The 17,774-nt window shown below is 43.6% G+C and overlaps 1 protein-coding gene across 1 annotated transcript in view; it reads right to left on the bottom strand.

Moving 5' to 3' along the window:
* LSAMP (limbic system associated membrane protein) overlaps positions 1–17,774 on the bottom strand; it is a 526,302-nt gene that overhangs the window by 73,938 nt on the left and 434,590 nt on the right. The window contains exon 4 of the mRNA XM_073614515.1: positions 4,770–4,904. Coding sequence (XP_073470616.1) covers positions 4,770–4,904 — 135 coding nt within the window. The remainder of the gene's footprint in view (positions 1–4,769; positions 4,905–17,774) is intronic.

Below are 17,774 nucleotides of genomic sequence, written 5' to 3'. Positions count from 1 at the left end.
GATGTTAATAGAGCTTTGCATAGGTCAGTAGACCCTCTCTTGGGCGATGTCAGTACACCTTCTTGTAGATGATGTCGGTAGACCCTCTCTCAGGTGATGTCAGTAGACCTTCTCATAGGTAATGTCAATAGACCCTCTCTCGGGTGATGTCAGTAGACCTTTGTGTAAAACAGTAGAACCTCTCTTGGATGATGTCAGTAGATATTCTCGTAGGTAATGTCAGTAGGCCCTCTCTTGGATGATGTCACTAGATCTTCTTGTAGGTCAGTAGGCCCTCACTCAAATGATGTCGGTAGACCCTATCTCAGGTATTATAACTAGATGATATCAATAGATCTTCTCGAAGGTGATGCCAGTAGACCCTCTCTCAGGTAATATAAGTAGATGATATCAATAGACCCTCTCTCGGGTGATGTCAATAGACCTTTGTGTAGGTGATGTCAGTAGACCCTTTCTCAGGTGATGTTAATAGACCTTTGCATAGGTCAGTAGACCCTCTCTCGGGTGATGTCAGTAGACATTCTCGTAGGTAATGTCAATAAACCCTGTCTCTGGAAATGTCAGTAGACCTTTTTGTAGGTAATATCAGTAGGCCCTCTCTTGGATGATGTCAGTAGACCCTACCTTGGGTGATATTAGTAAATGATATCAGTAGACCTTCTCATAGGTGATGTCAGTGGATCCCCTCTCGGGTGATGTCAAAAGATCTTTGCATAGGCCAGAAGACCGTCTCTTGGATGATGTCAGTAGACTTTTGCAGAGGTCAGTAAACCCTCTCTTTGATGATATCAGTAGACCTTCTCGTAGATGATGTCAGTTTTTTTTTTTTCTTTTTAATCCACTTTGTGTGCACCAAATGCAAACCCAAATATTACCTTGTAACAGTAGCAGTTCCATTGTCATTGTGCTGTACACAGCCTGTGCAGAGAGCAGCACTGTGGGAAAGGCCTGGCAGGCTCCACCCACTACAGACTGCCTGCAGAAAACTACAGGAGGGGGCGGAGACGAGACCAGACACCCTGCACCAGGATAGAGAGCAGCAGTGACCGGTCTTTATTACAGAGGTAACGTTTCATAATGGATAACTGCTCAGATCTGGAAAAAATACACAAAGTACACCAAGGATGAAAACACGACTCTTCTATTTACACAATATTTTTTTAGCCTGGAGTTCAGCTTTAATTACATTGTTATTGTAAACCAGTAAGTTATATTATTGCTGAACCGTGTAATGAATGAGAACTGTAGACGTAATACAGACAGAACAATAATTATTTGTGGTTGGACCTGAGACGGCCGGCATGGCCCGGAGTTAGGCATTAGGAGAATTGCATTCATCCCTTAGATTGGTGACATAGAGAGCACAAAATGTAATCAAAAGCAGAGTCTGGGGTTATAGTCTGATCGTTCTGCCCTTTGTTGTTTTGCATTTATTTATAATTTTCATGCTCTGAGGAGCTCAGTGTTTCGGAGTTATTATGACATCATGGAAGCTTTGCGTTTTTGTTATGCCTCGTTCAGAGCTCAGTGATCATGCTGTTATATGCATGATGCTGTCTGCTTGGGTTCATCAGTGCTGGACAGGGAAACTAGGGGTCATGAAGAGTTTAAAGTGTTATGCAGCGTACACACGGTCGGACTTTTCGACCGGGTTGTCTGACGGACGCTGACGGACCAAATCCGCCGGACAATCCGATCGTGTGTGGGCTTCACCGGACCTTCAGCGGACTTTTCCAGTCGCAAATTTGACGGACTTTAGATTTGGAATATGCTTCAAATCTTTACGTCGTAACTCCGCCAGACCCAGAAATCCGCTCGTCTGTATGCTAGTCCGACGGACAAAAACCGACGCTAGGGCAGCTATTGGCTACCGGCTATCAACTTCCTTAGTCCGGTCGTACGTCATCACGTACGAATCCGTCGGACTTTGGTGTGATCGTGTGTAGGCAAGTCCGTTCGTTAAAAAATCCGTCAGAAGTCCGTCGAAAGTCCGCTGGAAAGTCTGTCGGACCAGTCCGGTCGAAAAGTCTGCCCGTGTGTACGCGGCATAAGTTCACCTTTCAGAAAATCCCCCTATGCAATTCTCCATCCAATGAATATTACATACCTCAGCTTCTCTGTTGGAAATGGTGAAGGTAATCCCATTACAGATGCAGATCTTGGGGGTATGCTCCAGAAAAAGCGCTGACCCCTTATTCCTTTCCATTCTGCCCTTTCATGGTTGGCTGGTTTTGGCTCCGAAATACAAGTCTCTACCCCTGCTCCAGGCCTGCTAGAACACTGCCCCACCTGCTGAGGCCAAACCCTCCACTATGTTGTGCCCTGCTCCTTGCCATAGGCCTCCACAAGACATTCCCAGCCATAGACCTTCACATCCCCAAGCAAGGAATGTTCACACAAGAAGTTTTGCTGCACTTTACTGGTGGTATTAAGGAAATGGCATAAAAGTCACATCACAAGGACATGCATTTCGGAGTCGCTGGACATTACACAGTCCAACACATTTAGTAGACAGTCCGCAGTAGTCACATATGAAAGCATATGCATCACTTTAGCAGCCATCTCCCTTTCGGTCTCTCCTCTGCCCAGGGTCATTAGTATTCACAGGACTGTGCTCTCTTTAGTTACCTCCTTGCTAGGTACATCTCTCCTGGGACCCTTCAGGGATGCAACCTCACCCAGTGATATCCAGCCTGGCCTAAAAGACCTTTTGCAATCCGCCCTAGCCCCCACCTCCATCAGGGACAGGATGACTACAGCGGGCTCCTCCTATGTACAGGTCCACTCCACCAGGCCCCCTGCTCTGTTCCAGGCCTACATGTGTTGGTTACAATCTCGCAGGTGTGGGGTGTTTGGCTACAATACCCCGAGTCACTATATGCTCCTCCCTACCTGCCTTATATATGGGTGCTGACATCACTGCAGGGGGGTACCTAAAAGGGCCTAGCACCTGATGACACTATCTGCTGTAAGCAGACACTGTTCTGGTACAGAGCCACCTAGTGGCAAAATGGTTGACTGCACCTGCCTTCACGAAGTGCATCTTCTCCTGGCTCAAGCTTAGCTTAGTAGTGGCTGTTCAAATTCTGCATGTGCCCAGTGTGTGGTCTCATTCTCTAGCTGCGCACACTCGCGCTAAGTTTGAACGGCCCCCATCAGCCACTACTAAGCTAAGCTGGAGCTGGGAGAGGATGCATTGGGTACCCGCACTGTTTGAATGGACCAGAGTGACCACTAGGGGGTGTGTTGTTGTGACATTCCCATTACAGATACAGCTGCTGGGGGTATTTTACAGGAAAAAGTTATTTCCCCTCATTCCTCTCTGTCCAGCCCTTACAGGACAGACAATTACTAGAACGCACCCCCTATTGGTTGCTGGCCCATTTAAACTGCATTAAGGACAGAGAGGAAAGAGGGACCATTGATTTTTCTGGAGAGGACCCCCAACTGCTGCATCTGTAATAGGAGGACCTTCTCTAGTATTCATTGGATATAGAATTGCATAGGGAGATTTTCTGAAAAACTTCCTTAAAGATGAATTCGCACTTTAAGTGATGCCACACAAAACTGATATTTCAGTTTCAGAAAGCACACTTGCTGTCCTAGGGTGACAACGCTCACTGACTGTACTTTATCTCTGGAGGAGCAGCTTTTTTCTTAGGATAGAACTAAAGAAAACATTCCCCTCTCCTCGTCTTAATAACATGGGGGGGTGTGGTTCTGTAGTTCAAAGAGAGCTGTGAACAATGAAACCAATCAGGGTGCAACCCAGGTAGGGAGCACAGGATGTTTTCAGCTTACTGGATTTTTGGCAGGATTGATAAGTATTTTTTTTGCACATATCAAACAGATACGCTATATTACCAAACGTATTGGAACAACTACAGGACCTTTCCACATGCATGAACCCTAATGGCATCCCAGTCTTAGTCCAAATGGTTCAATATTGAGTTGGCCCACCCTTTGCAGCTATAACAGCTTCAACTCTTCTGGAAAGGCTGTCCACAAGGTTTAGGAGTGTGTCTATGGCCAGTTGAGTTCCTCCACCCCAAACTCGCTCATCCATGTCTTTATGGACCTTGCTTTGTGCACTGGTCCAAATCATTTGGTGGAGGGGGGATTATGGTGTGGGGTTGTTTTTCAGGGGTTGGGCTTTGCCCCTTAGTTCCAGTGAAGGGAACTCTTAAGGCGTCAGCATACCAAGACATGTTGGATAATTTCATGCTCCAAAATTTGTGGGAACAGTTTGGGGATGGCCCCTTCCTGTTCAAACAAGACTGCGCACCAGTGCAAAAGCAAGGTCCATAAAGACATGGATGAGCAAGTTTGGGGTGGAGGAACTTGACTGCCCTACACAGAATCCTGACCTCCACCTGATAGAACACCTTTGAGATGAATTAGAGCGGAGACTGTGAGCCAGGCCTTCTCCTCCAACATCAGTGTCTGACTTCACAAATGCGCTTCTGGAAGAATGGTCAAACATTCCCATAGACACACTCCTAAACCTTGTGGACGGCCTTCCCAGAAGAGTTGAAGCTGTTATATCTGCAAAGGGTGGGCCAACTCAAAACTGAACCCTACGGACTAAGACTGGGATGCCCTTAAAGTTCACGTGTTTGGAAAGGCAGGCGTCCTAATACTTTTGGCAAGATAGTGTATAAGAAAACGGTATATTCAACAGGCTCAAAGGGAGCAAATAAGAGAATTTCATTGTTCGAATTTACATTTACTTTAAAACCCATATGATCCCACGGTCCCCGGGTACTCACAGTTCACAGTGACTCGGACTTGCTTCACATCAGCTGAGGCGACTTCGTTGGCGGCTTTGCACTCGTATTTCCCAGACTGTTCCCTGGTGATGCCCTGGATGTCCAGATATTCCTCCTCACCTTCAAACTCCCTGGCTGTGGGGAAGCATACAATATAGATGTTAACATCGAGGGGGAAAATCAACATCAGGCTTCAAAAAAGATAAAAGGTATTGGGTGGCCTACTGCCACTCCTTAATTTATGCCAAAAAACACATTCGTCAAAGTTAACTGATTCCAAAGGTGAAATATCATTCTAGGCAGACCATGTGACTGCCATGGGGCGCAAAGGCCTAGCTCTGTTTTTATACATGGTGGTAGCAACTATGTTTGTCAAAAGGGATGAAGATAAAAGTATAAAGATGGGAACCTCTAACTCAAGCATTCTCAATCAGGGTTCCGTGGAACCCTAAGGTTTCTTGAGCTGTAGCTAGTTGACCTTCTATTCAATGGTGCCTTCATAGTTTCAGGTCCATTGCCACTTGGCGGAGCCAGTAGCATGACAGCAATGATCTTTTCAGCTGCAAGGGTGGCATTCTAACCAGCACTGTAAGGGGTCATTCCTTCCACTGACCACCAATGTAAGGACCATTTTCCTTATGACACCCAAAGAACTAATCTTAGCAGGGTTTCCCTGGGGTAAAAATGCTGAGAAAAACAACTCTAAATGGTTGATATGAATGCAGAAAATACTCTATATCACCAGAGGATTTGCCTTTCAGATCAGCAGAGACCCCTTCACTAGACTAATCTTCCTGTAAGCTTATGATTGCTTTAGCATAATTTAGGTGTGTTATTTACCAGTAAAGACCTCCCTTGTGTAGACACCCAAGCCTCAAGACTGCTGCTGGGTACCTTCATCTTGGATGTGATGTCCACAGCCCCAGAAGACTCAGAGCTGTCACTCAATTGACCCTCTATAACAGGGTTTCCTAAGGTTCCTCCAGAGGTTTCCAGGGCTTCCATGCTGCCTCTCACATAAGTTCCCACCATTGATCTTTTTAGCTATCTATAAGGGGGGGAATTCTTCCCAATGACCACAAGTGTAAGGGGCATTCTTCCCACTGACCATCACACTAATGCATCATGAGTTGTAGATATAGTAATTTTTAGCAGGGGTTCCCTGAGACCGGAAAGTTATTTTAAGGGTTCCTCTGTGTTGAAAGGGTTGAGAAAGACTGCGCTATAGTACTCCCCTTCATGATACCCCTAACAGCTATATTAAAAGTTATGTAGGGAGGTAAGGGGAGGGGAAGAGGAGCTGGCTCTTCTGCTGAAGTCACTATGACCAGCCTGGGTTCACAGAGGAGCAGTGGGGGAAAGGGCATGTGATTCAGACAGGAATCGCACTGCATTTCTGTTCAAATTGCATGCGACTCTTTGCAGTGAGATTTGAGCTCATTCATTTAACATGGAGTCAAGTCACACCACAATGGTATCGGTTCCAAGTATAGGAGCATTTTCACGAGTACTCGTGGAAATGCTTAGTATCGGCATCCTAGTTAGTATTATTGTGCGTCATTACATCCCCCACAAAAATAAGCATTAGATCCCTTTGACAGGACCTGCACAATGTAAATAGGTATCTGGAGAGCAGTTTAGCATATGCCAGAGGTGAGACTGAATGCCTTGGGGTAGAGAGGTGCTAGTATCATCTAGGGTTCTCACCTTGTGGCCAACCTATGCCAGAGATCTTGTGGCCAACCTATGCCAGAGGTCTCCCTCTTACATCCTGGCAATTGACCTTTATAACCCCAAAGGAAGGAATGATCACACATAGAGTATACTGGTGGAACTTGGAAAATTACATACGTTACACCACACTGACATACTATCCAGGATCACATTGTCTATCACATGTTATGGACGGTCTGCAGTAGTCACATGTGAAAGGATCGTGCAGCACTTTATGTAAAACCATCTTCCCTTAAAAGTCTCCCTCCACCCAGAGTCATTAATACTTATGGGGATAGGCTCTCTGCAGTCACCTCCTCCATAGGTACACCTCTCCAAAAGACTCTACAAGGGAATAGCCCCATTCAGAGAACTCTTAGCCTGGCCTACAAGGCCTTTCGCAACCAGTGTTCTATCGAGAAATGCCCCCCGTTGAAGACCCATTTTTAGACGGGGGGCATTTCTCAGTAGAACATCGGCCGTCGTATATGTACTGTTGTGGGCACACAGAAATGCTGATCATATCGCCCCTTTATATTGCTTTGACCCAAGACACTACCTAGAGACACACAGTTACATAGTAGGTGAGGCTGAAACAAGACACAAGTCCATCAAGTCCAACCTATGTGTGTGATTATATGTCAGTATTACATTGTATATCCCTGTATGTTGTGGTCATTCAGGTGCTTATCTAATAGTTTTTTAAACTATCGATGCCCCCCGCTGAAACCACCGCCTGTGGAAGTGAATTCCACATCCTAACCGCTCTTACAGATAGAAAAGGACCTGGGGGTCCTAGTAGATGATAGGCTCAGCAATGGCATGCAATGCTAAGCTGCTGCTAACAAAGCAAACAGAATATTGGCATTAAAAAGGGGATTAACTCCAGAGATACACTGCAGAGTGCATGAGCATCATGGGAAATGTAGTTCTAAAACATCTGGGGTGCCAAGGTTCGCCATCACTGCCCTAGCCCTAGCATCTTACAGTTCACCCGGAGATGATTGGAGTGGCGTTTCTTTACCAGGTGTTGAAACACCATTGCCTGTATTGACCCATTTGGTAAGTGCTAATTGGGTCCATATGTTTTGGGAAGCCCCCCTAATATTCTATTGGTGGCGGATCCTTTCACTGTGGTGACCTTTCTACTTTGGGATTTATTCATCACAATTTGGATCATGTTTTCCTTCAACACATATACGTTTAATGGACTTGTTCACCATGATTGGACTTCAACTTTTTCAGCTCACTGATTTTTACCATTTGTGCGATTCTCACTTGTCTATGTTTCAGTTACACACTCTTTTTATGTATTTTATATATTACATAGATGACCATAACGTTTTTAATCACTGTTTTTGCACATTTATGAATTCAATATTAGCGCTGCACTGTTTTTTTTTTTTTTTTTACCTATTTCTATACACAAGTTGTCCATTGTAGAGTTAGCTGCTGTTTAACTTAAATTTGAACATTAGCGCAGTAAATTTTTGCATTTTTTTTTCCATTAATAATTCTGGGTGTTTTCGACTTTTGCGGAAACAGCTAAAATAATAATTCCCATCTGTGTGGTCATTTGCGACGGCGGACTCTAGAGGGAGCTCTCGGCAAACGCAATGGCCACCTGCCTTTTGGGCCTTCATCCCAGGGTGCTAATAACATACAGGACAGAGATTCTTGGGAGAAAATAAGTAACACGCCACATTCTGCGCACACCAGGCAACCCGGATAAAAAATAATAATCAATAAGGTTTTTTTTTGTTTTGTTTTTTTTTCTCCTCTTGTTTCTTCACTTCTGATCGTCGCTGCCTGCCACAATAAGCAACAAGGCCATCGCGCCGCTGTTACGGCTTACCACCAGGACGATAATGCTACAAGGTGTTCTGTAATGAGGAAATCTTGCTGCAGTTAGAAAAGCGCAGATTAAATTTCCCATGATGCTTCGGGGGATCATTCATGTGAAAGGGAACTTCAGACAGGATAAAAGTTGATTGTAAACTTCTGTCATATCGGGTCACGGGGCTTCGGGAATCTCATTGTCATTGGATGCCAGTGACGTTCCAGCGCTGAAGGTTACAAATCATGTCCGCGTGGCATGTGAGATAGGGGAGGGGGCAACTGACGCAAGTGAGATTCTTCCAGTACTGGTCTAAGGCTGCGTTCACACCTAGGCGTTCTGAAAACAGCGCACGTTTCTGCCGCATTTTTCGAAAACGCACTAAAAGCACAGCAACGCAAAAAGATTAAGAAGTAATTAAGAAATAATTGCACCCCCAAACACGGGTAGCAGTCCGTTATTTTGTCGCTTGAAAAACGCAACAAAACGCGTAACACAAAATGAGCTTGGCTCAGTGACAAACAAGGATACCTGAGCTACTTTGGTGCATTTATTGTGCAAGTGAATGAGCTTCCCTATGATGTCACACAACAAATGCCAAGCAGGTGTGAATGGGGGCAAAAGGGACATCCCAACCTGGATGATTCTGTTAGCCTAGATACTTGACGTAATACAATCTAAGAACTTAGCATTCTTCTCCTAAGGCATCATTGGCTGACTTTTTATTGACTTTTAGTAGCAATCTGTAGCCCCTCCCACTTCCTCTTTATTGCTTCCGTTACACTGTATTATTTTCAACATGTAACTGAAGGACAGAGCATTCTCTTCTGTGATGAAACCCTGATGAACCCCAAACTGTGTGGAGAGAATGGGAGAGTGGTACTAAACACAATGCCGCCCTCATTTTTCCAAAACTCACAAGTTGGCAACAAGACCTGACCAGATGGAAATCTCCTGTGTTTAAGCAGCAATGCTTAAAGTGGAATGTTACTCATATTTTTGGCTCCTCTGGCTCCTCCCCCTTTTCAGAAATCTGCACTTCAATTTTTTTTTCAGCGGAACTCCGACAGCATTTCTTCCATTCTGGTGCTTAGGCCATAATGACCCCCCCCCCACTGCTCACCTCACAGATCCCGGGAGGCTTCAGGGCTGTATATAATCCCACTACACATAAAAGCCACGTACCCCCAAGCCAAAAGCTTCCTAATTTACAAGAAAACAGAAGATTCATAATGCCACTAAAAGCCATGTTTTGATTACAGGTGGAGTCCCCTGCTGGTTTCTTGCATGTCTTGGACTCTCCGGTGGTGGGAGCATCCCACCATAGCCCCTAGCTCTATTCCTGTTCACTTTGGTGTTAGATTGGTTCTGCCCACCTTGGAGTGTTTACACCCGTCATGATAAAATTAAAGTAAATAAAAGGCCTATGATGAAAATCTCATAGAAGCTTCACCAGGGTAAAATGTGGCATAGTGGTTAGCCTTGCAGATCTGGGCCCTCGGTATGAGTCCTGGTCTGTATTGAGTTTGCATGTTCTTCCTGTGTTTCTCTGGCTTTCCTCCGAGTACTCAAGTTTCCTCCCACACCCTAGAAACATGCTGATATGTTAATTGTCTCCTTTCTAAATTGGCCCTAGTATGATATTCTACTGAGCACGTCCAAGATGGCTACCTCCCAAAGCAGAAAAGTGCTAATTATTTAACATGTAGCCCCCTTGTCCTACTATGTCAGTTTAGTTTTTGGCCGGGCTGTAGTTAGCTCAGACTGATGGTATAGCTTTTCACCCGGTTTTTCCCTAAGCTTAAGTTGGCTTGTGATTTCTCACTGTGGCAAGTAAATTTCACTGGTCATAGTATGTGATTTCACAAACAAAACTAAGTCATGAATATTTATATTTTCTTCAGCCAATCAAGTAGGAGGTTTACACCACTAGTGCATGCTGGGGGAGAATATAATTTTTCAGGCCATGCGCTCGCTCTCTTCCCCATGGGCTGAGAACTGGGGAGGTGCTGCTGGATGGAGCTCTGGTGTTAGGGCCCAATAGCCTGTTTTTGGGGCCTAACTTGTTCTGAAGTGGTCCTGGAGCTGTCCTGCCTGGTCTAGAGGAAGCTGTGCCAAGGAGGAGACATGGAAGAATGCTGGTCTCTCAGAAGAGCCTCGGGACTCACTTGGAGGACACACTGAAATTTGGTAACGCGCTTACAGTTTTGCCTGGTCGGCCTAAAGGTTTTGACACTGTGAAGCTGGACATTGATCTGGATCTACAGAGACTGTAAGTGATCTGCTATGGTATCTGGGACCCCTAACCCTCACCCAATATCCTTTCTTGGTTCCCCCATTTTGGCCATGGACTTAGCCCTGGGGGGAAATGCTAGCCTGCCCCTGGCCTCTGGAGGTGCTATCCTGCCTTTAGGGTGTCAGGTATAACACACAGTGCTTGCTTCCAGACCCAGAAGAGACAACTGGCCTCCTCAAGATGCCACAAACAACATGATGGAGCTGGACCTGGAATTACGACAGATTTTGTCAGGAAATAGTGGGACAGCGCTGGGGTTGCTGGGGCGGGTGAGTATGTTATTTCATTTCACAACAGGTAAGGAGGGGCTAATAAAAAAAAAAAAATGCTCCTACCACAGAGACAGCTCTCAATCAGTAGCCCCACAGGATCGGCTCCCGATCATGTGACCACAGTGACAGCCGATCACAATGGTCACGTGATCACGGATCCTTCCCTCCCACCAGGCATTCAAAAGTTTTTAAAGGGACGCGGTGGGAAGGGGTTAAGCCAGAGGATAGAGTCATTTCATGAAAAGTACCCCATTATGACCAATAGATGGTGCTGATGGTCAGAGGAAATAATCATATTGTACAAAATACGTTGTAGCGACGCAAATGTTTGGCACATTCATACAATTTTTTTTTTTTAATGTATCAGCAGAAACCATGTGATCAATGCCTCTGCAGAGGTCATGTGACCATGCACTGGCGAAAAGCCAAATTATTTTTATTGCTGGAAACCAATATTTTTTGGTCTATGCTCTTATCTTTTCAGGATGTAATGCCAGGCCAGCTGAATATTAGGCCCCATTCACATCTCCACATCGCATACAGTTTTTTTTTCACCTATTTGCGCTACATGCACAGAGCAGCCCGCTCATTTGATTGCGTGCGACAAATGTGCCAAAGACGCTCCTGCTTCTTTTTTGGAGCGTTGAGCTTTGCGCTTTTTTTTTTTTTATGCGCATTTTGGTGCATCAAAACGCTTGAGGAGCCATTAACAATGAATGGCACCGAAAGCGCGGTGTGCATTTTTCGCATGTTCCGTAAAGGTGTGCGCGCTATAAAAACGCACACTTTTGCGCACATTCGCGCAACGCGGGGGGATGTGAATGGAGGCATACAGCAATTCTGTATGCGATTTTACAATCTTTGCATATTTTTCTGTTTTTATGTATAGGCACGTCTCTGACTCTCCTCCATCACCCAACGTCTGCAGCACCCCGCGGAGATCTCTCCATCTGATAGACGAGATGTAAATCAGCTCGGCACGTGGTCACCACGTGGTCTGGGGGGGGGGTACTCGGGACAATGAGAAAACCAGCCGCAGTTTATCTACTCTGTTATTTGTCCTTCATGTGAACAGGCAGCCTGTCAGGCTAAGTGTGGCCTTGCTAAGTGCTCCATTCTGTGTAAGTAGTGCGCTATTACCCAGGCGCAGAGTCTGACGGCGGAGATAACTGCCATATCTCTTTCTTTGTTTTAATTTAGATCTCCGTGGAGCTCCCTTCCCCGGTGCTGGATCTGCAATATTGGGACTGCTTGAAAAAAAAAGTGCGATAACCCGCGCCGGGCAATCAGAGGCACTGCAGAATTTTAAGTGGGTTATAGAACTTTACATGTTATCATTACTCTTTGCATTGCATTACTAATAGAAAAAATGTAGCATGTTAGTATTTTTTTTTTTTTTTTTTATGTATGTATTTTCCTACATCTCTAAAGGAAATTGATATAAAATTGAATCTGAATTTGAAATGTATGAATAAATATGAAAATAACAACAATAATAACATAATAATACTATAAAAATATAAATAATAATTATTATTATTATTTTATATTTATTCATAAACTTCAAATTTAGATTAAATTTCATATCAATTTTATTTAGAGGCATGTAGGAAAATACTTAAAAAATACTAACATGCTGCATTCTTTAGTAAGGCAATATAAATATTATTATTATTATTTTATATTTATTCATAAACTTCAAAATTAGATTAAATTTCATATCAATTTTATTTAGAGTGATGTACGAAAATGTTAAAATTGTGCATTCTTTTTTTTAATACTAGTAAGGATATATATTTTTTTTAATTATTATTACTAATTATATTAATTATTTAATATAAAAGACAATCTTTAAATATTTTGCCATCTGTGATTCCTGCTTTGTTCCCTCATCAGCATGCTAATGACATGTTAAAACTAGTGGTGCACCCAAATGAAAATGCCGGTGTCAAATTGAAAATTAAGGCTGCACTTGGCCGAAACCGAAATTGACGTTTATAATTTTATATATATATATATATATATATATATATATATATATATATATATATACAGTACCTTGTAAAAGTATTCATCCCCCTTGGCTTTTTACCTATGTGGTTATATTACAGCCTTTAGTTCATTGTTTTTTTTAATCTGAATTATATGTGATGAATCAGAACACAATAGTCTAAGTTGGTGAAGTAAAATTAGAAAAATATATACATAAAACTATTTTTCAGAAATAAAAAAATGATAATTGGTATGTGTGTATGTATTCACCCCCTTTGTTATGAAGCCCATAAAAAGCTCTGGTACACCCAATTACCTTCAGAAGTCATCAGAAGTCACATAATTAGTGAAATGATGTCCACCTGTGTGCAATCTAAGTGTCACGTGATCTGTCATTACATATACACACCTTTTTTGAAAGGCCCCAGAGGCGGCAACACCTAAGTAAGAGGCACCACTAACCAAACACTGCCATGAAGACCAAGGAACTCTCCAAACAAGTAAGGGACAATGATGTTGATAAGTACAAGTCAGGGTTAGGTTATGAAAAAATATCCAAATCTTTGGTGATCCCTAGGAGCACCATCAAATCTATCATAACCAAATGGAAAGAACATGGCACAACAGCAAACCTGCCAAGAGACGGCCGCACACCAAAACTCATGGACCGGGCAAGGAGGGCATTAATCAGAGAGGCAGCACAGAGACCTAAGGTAACCCTGAAGGAGCTGCAGAGTTCCATAGCAGAGACTGGAGTATCTGTACATAGGACGACAATAAGCCGTACGCTCCATAGAGTTGGGCTTTATGGCAGAGTGGCCAAAAGAAAGACATTACTTTCAGCAAAAAACAAAAGGGCACGTTTTGAGTTTGCGAAAAAGGCATGTGGGAGACTCCCAAAATGTATGGAGGAAGGTGCTCTGGTCTGATGAGACTAAAATTGAACTTTTTGGCCATCAAAGAAAACGCTATGTCTGGTGCAAACCCAACACATCACATCACCCAAAGAACACCATCCCCACTGTGAAACATGGTGGTGGCAGCATCATGCTGTGGGGATGTTTTTCAGCAGTCGGGACTGGGAAACTGGTCAGAGTTGTGGAAAAGATGGATGGTGCTAAATACAGGGATATTCTTGAGCAAAACCTGTACCACTCTGTGTGTGATTTGAGGCTAGGACGGAGGTTCACCTTCCAGCAGGACAATGACCCCAAACACACTGCTAAAGCAACACTTGAGTGGTTTAAGGGGAAACATGTAAAATGTGTTGAAATGGCATAGTCAAAGCTCAGACCTCAATCCAATAGAAAATCTGTGGTCAGACTTAAAGATTGCTGTTCACAAGCGCAAACCATCCAACTTGAAGGATCTGGAGCAGTTTTGCAAGGAGGAATGGGCAAAAATCCCGGTGGTAAGATGTGGGAAGCTCACAGAGACTTATCCAAAGCGACTTGGAGCCGTGATAGCCGCAAAAGGTGGCTCTACAAAGTATTGACTATAGGGGGGTGAATAGTTGTGTGTGTGTAGTATGTATATATATATATATATATATATATATATATATATATATATATAAAATTGTTTATAAATAATTGTATTATATTCGACTTTCTAATTAATATCATGAATTTAAATCAATATGAATTTTTTGTCGGAATGCTTAAAATGAAGTGAGGTTTGTAGTGTGATGGCGGGTCTGTGAGACATGAGTGATGGCTCCTATATACTGCAAACGACTTGGGGATGGATTTAATTTCGTCTGTCAGATCTCCCCCACTAATTACAAAGCACCATTGGACGTGAGTCCTCTTACGGAGGAGATCATATTGTCTGTATATCACCAGTACGAGCACGCAGGAATAGCTCTGGATGGACATAATATTTACTGATGTTATTATTAAAAATATTAAAATAAATTAAAACTAGAGCAAATGAAAATAGCTTACTGAATGATATACAAGGGAACGGTTTAGCTGTGTTCCAAAAAGAGAAGGAACAGCCAGCTTGGTGACCTTACTTTTGTCATCTGTAGTTAACCAGCCTTTTTCAACATGGAGGAACCCTTGAAATGACTTTCTCCTGCTAAAAATGACTATATCTACAACTCGTACATGGTGTACCATGAGTGACCCCCTAGCACACTCTGGAGTTACACTAGGATTCTATGGAACCCTGGTTGAGAAACCCTGAGTTAAGCAGTACTGCTTGGTCACCAACCCACCCCCAAGGACAAGACTTCCATACTGGGAAATGCAGTAGAGCTCTGGCTGGTTCACCTTGCTGGCCCTTCTTGTCCTGGCCAGGAGAGCATGGACTACAGCAACCTGATAGGAAAATGAATTCCTATTAACTATGGATGTTCGTATTAGAACTCGCAATACATCTGCCTGTGTGCTCTGAGGCAGGGGTCACTAGTAAGGGACAATTTGCTTCACTGGCAAACCTTATGCTCTCAAGTCAACTGGTGATCCAAATCAGCGCTTCTAAGGTTTGATAGCGTCAGAGGAACCCCAACACCCACCGTCCATGGAATAAATTCTATATACTGTATATTCCCGCACTACTATGGAAAATGGTAGTTTAACTGCTGCAAGCACCGAAAAAGGGTCAGTCCATACCCGCACATATAAATAAATAAATAAATAAATAAATAAATAAATAAAATAGGTGGCGCTGTTAAAGGATAAGGTTAAAATTAAACTAAAGCAACTTGTGCAATATATGTTAAATGATATCCAAAACAGTGAAGCATACAGCAAATGCTAAAGGTAGTAGTACAGGTGAAAGAATTCCCAAATAAAGTCTTATAAATGGAGACAAAAATAAAGTGATGTGTACACTCTCCAACTGAGTGAAAATATAACATATAAAGTGACCTGTCCTTAAAGTGCAGAAAGTTGTGCAAATATATGGAGTATGCAAAGTGCAAAAGTGATTTCTCCTCTTCTGTGCGACAAACACAATGTGCAAACAATGATTTCTCCTCTTCTATGCAACACACTTCAGTGAAGATGGCCTCTTACCTTACGGTTATGAGGCAACCGCATGTGTATGTAATAGTGAAGATCAATGGTGTTCACGATGCTTGTTTCTTGGTTACATGCTCTCAGTATAATGGCGCAGATCTAGTATAAACAGTGGTCTTCCTCTCCCAATGGATGTATATGTAATGTGGAGGTAGAAGAATGGGGAGGATTCCGGATAGTGTAGTATTTTGAAGACAACGTTTTTTATTTGTTAAAAACAATAAGGCGTACTCACATTTCTTTATAAGTTAAAAGCAAAACACCACAAGCAGCGAGCTTGAATGTTGACGTCACTTCCGGTGCCTGTCCTTCCCAACGCGTTTCATCACCTGACTTCATCAGGACACAGGGAGCTGTGACCCTTAGGAAGCTGCTGACTGAGGGGGGCACTCAATGGAAGGGAGGGGCAGGAGCAGCAAAGAGGGACCCGAGAAGAGGAGGATCCGGGCTGCCCTGTGCAAAACCAACTGCACCGAGGAGGTAAGTATGACATACTTGTTATTAGGAATAGAGGGAGGAAATTGGAGAGGAGAGGAATGGAAAAAGATCAATAAGGGTCGGGGGGGATATATAATTAAGTAATGAAGGGGGAAGTGGGCAGAAAGTAGGGAGGAAGAAGTGTGCAGAGAAGAGGGAAATGTAAGAATAAATAGGGAGGGGTAGGGAATGAGCAGAGTAGGAAGGAAAGAGGAAGGGAGGGAGGAAATTGGAATGGAGAGGAATGGAATTAAGTATTGAGGGGGGGGGGAGTAGGGAGGAAGAAGTGTGCAAAGAAGGAAATGTAAGAATAAATAGGGGGGAGGGAAGGAGAAGAGTAGGAAGGAAGGAGGGAGGAAGGGAATAAACTGGAGAGGAGAGGAATGGAAGTAATAAAGGGGGGGATGGAATTAAGTAATGAAGGGGGGGGGGAAGTAGGGAGGAAGAACAGACGCAAAGAATAAGGAAAGAAATAATAAATAGGGAAGGAGCAGGGTAGGACGGAAGGAGGAAGGCAGGGAGGAAATTGAAGAGGAGAGGAATGGAATTAAGTAATAAAGGGGGGGATGGAATTAAGTAATAAAGAGGAGAGGAAAGTAGGGAGGAAGAAGAGATGCAAAGGAGAAGGAAAGAAATAATAAATAGGGAAGTAGCAGGATAGGAAGGCCGAGGGCAGGGAGGAAATTGGAGAGAAGAGGAATGGAATAAAGTAATAAGGGGGGGGGTGGAATTAGGTAATGAAGAGGAGAGGAAAGTAGGGAGGAAGAAGTGTGCAAAGAGGGAAATGTAAGAATAAATAGGGAGGGGTAGGGAACGAGCAGAGTAGGAAGGAAAGAAAAAGGGAGGGAGAAAATTGGAAAGGAGAGGAATAGAATTAAGTAATAAAGGTGGTGGTGGTGGGGGGGGGGGGGTTGGAGAAGAATGGAATTAAGTAATGGGGGGGTGGTAGTAGGGAGGAAGAAGTGTGCAAAGAGGAAAGTGTGCAAAAAGGGGGGAGGAGCAGCGTAGGAAGGAAGGAGGAAGGGAGGGAGGAAACTGGAGAGGAGAGGAATGGAATTAAGTAATAAAGAAGAGGGGATGGAATTAAGTAATAAAGGGGGGGGGGGGTGGAATTAGGTAATGAAGAGGAGAGGAAAGTAGGGAGGAAGAAGTGACGCAAAGGAGAAGGAAAGAAATAATAAATAGGAAAGGAGCAGGATAGGAAGGGAGGAGGAGGGCAGGGGGGAAATTGGAGAGAAGAGGAATGCAATAAAGTAATAAAGGGGGGGGGGGATGGAATTAAGTAATGAAGAGGGGAGGAAAGTAGGGAGGAAGAAGTGTGCAAAGAGGGAAATGTAAGAATAAATAGGGAGGGATAGGGAATGAGCAGAGTAGGAAGGAAAGAAGAAGGGA

Source organism: Aquarana catesbeiana, linkage group LG02 (assembly GCF_042186555.1).
Source record: "Aquarana catesbeiana isolate 2022-GZ linkage group LG02, ASM4218655v1, whole genome shotgun sequence".
In the NCBI taxonomy this organism is placed as follows: domain Eukaryota; kingdom Metazoa; phylum Chordata; class Amphibia; order Anura; family Ranidae; genus Aquarana; species Aquarana catesbeiana.
The sequence above is the reverse complement of the archived record's forward strand: the minus strand, read 5'-3'. Positions and strand labels throughout refer to the sequence as shown.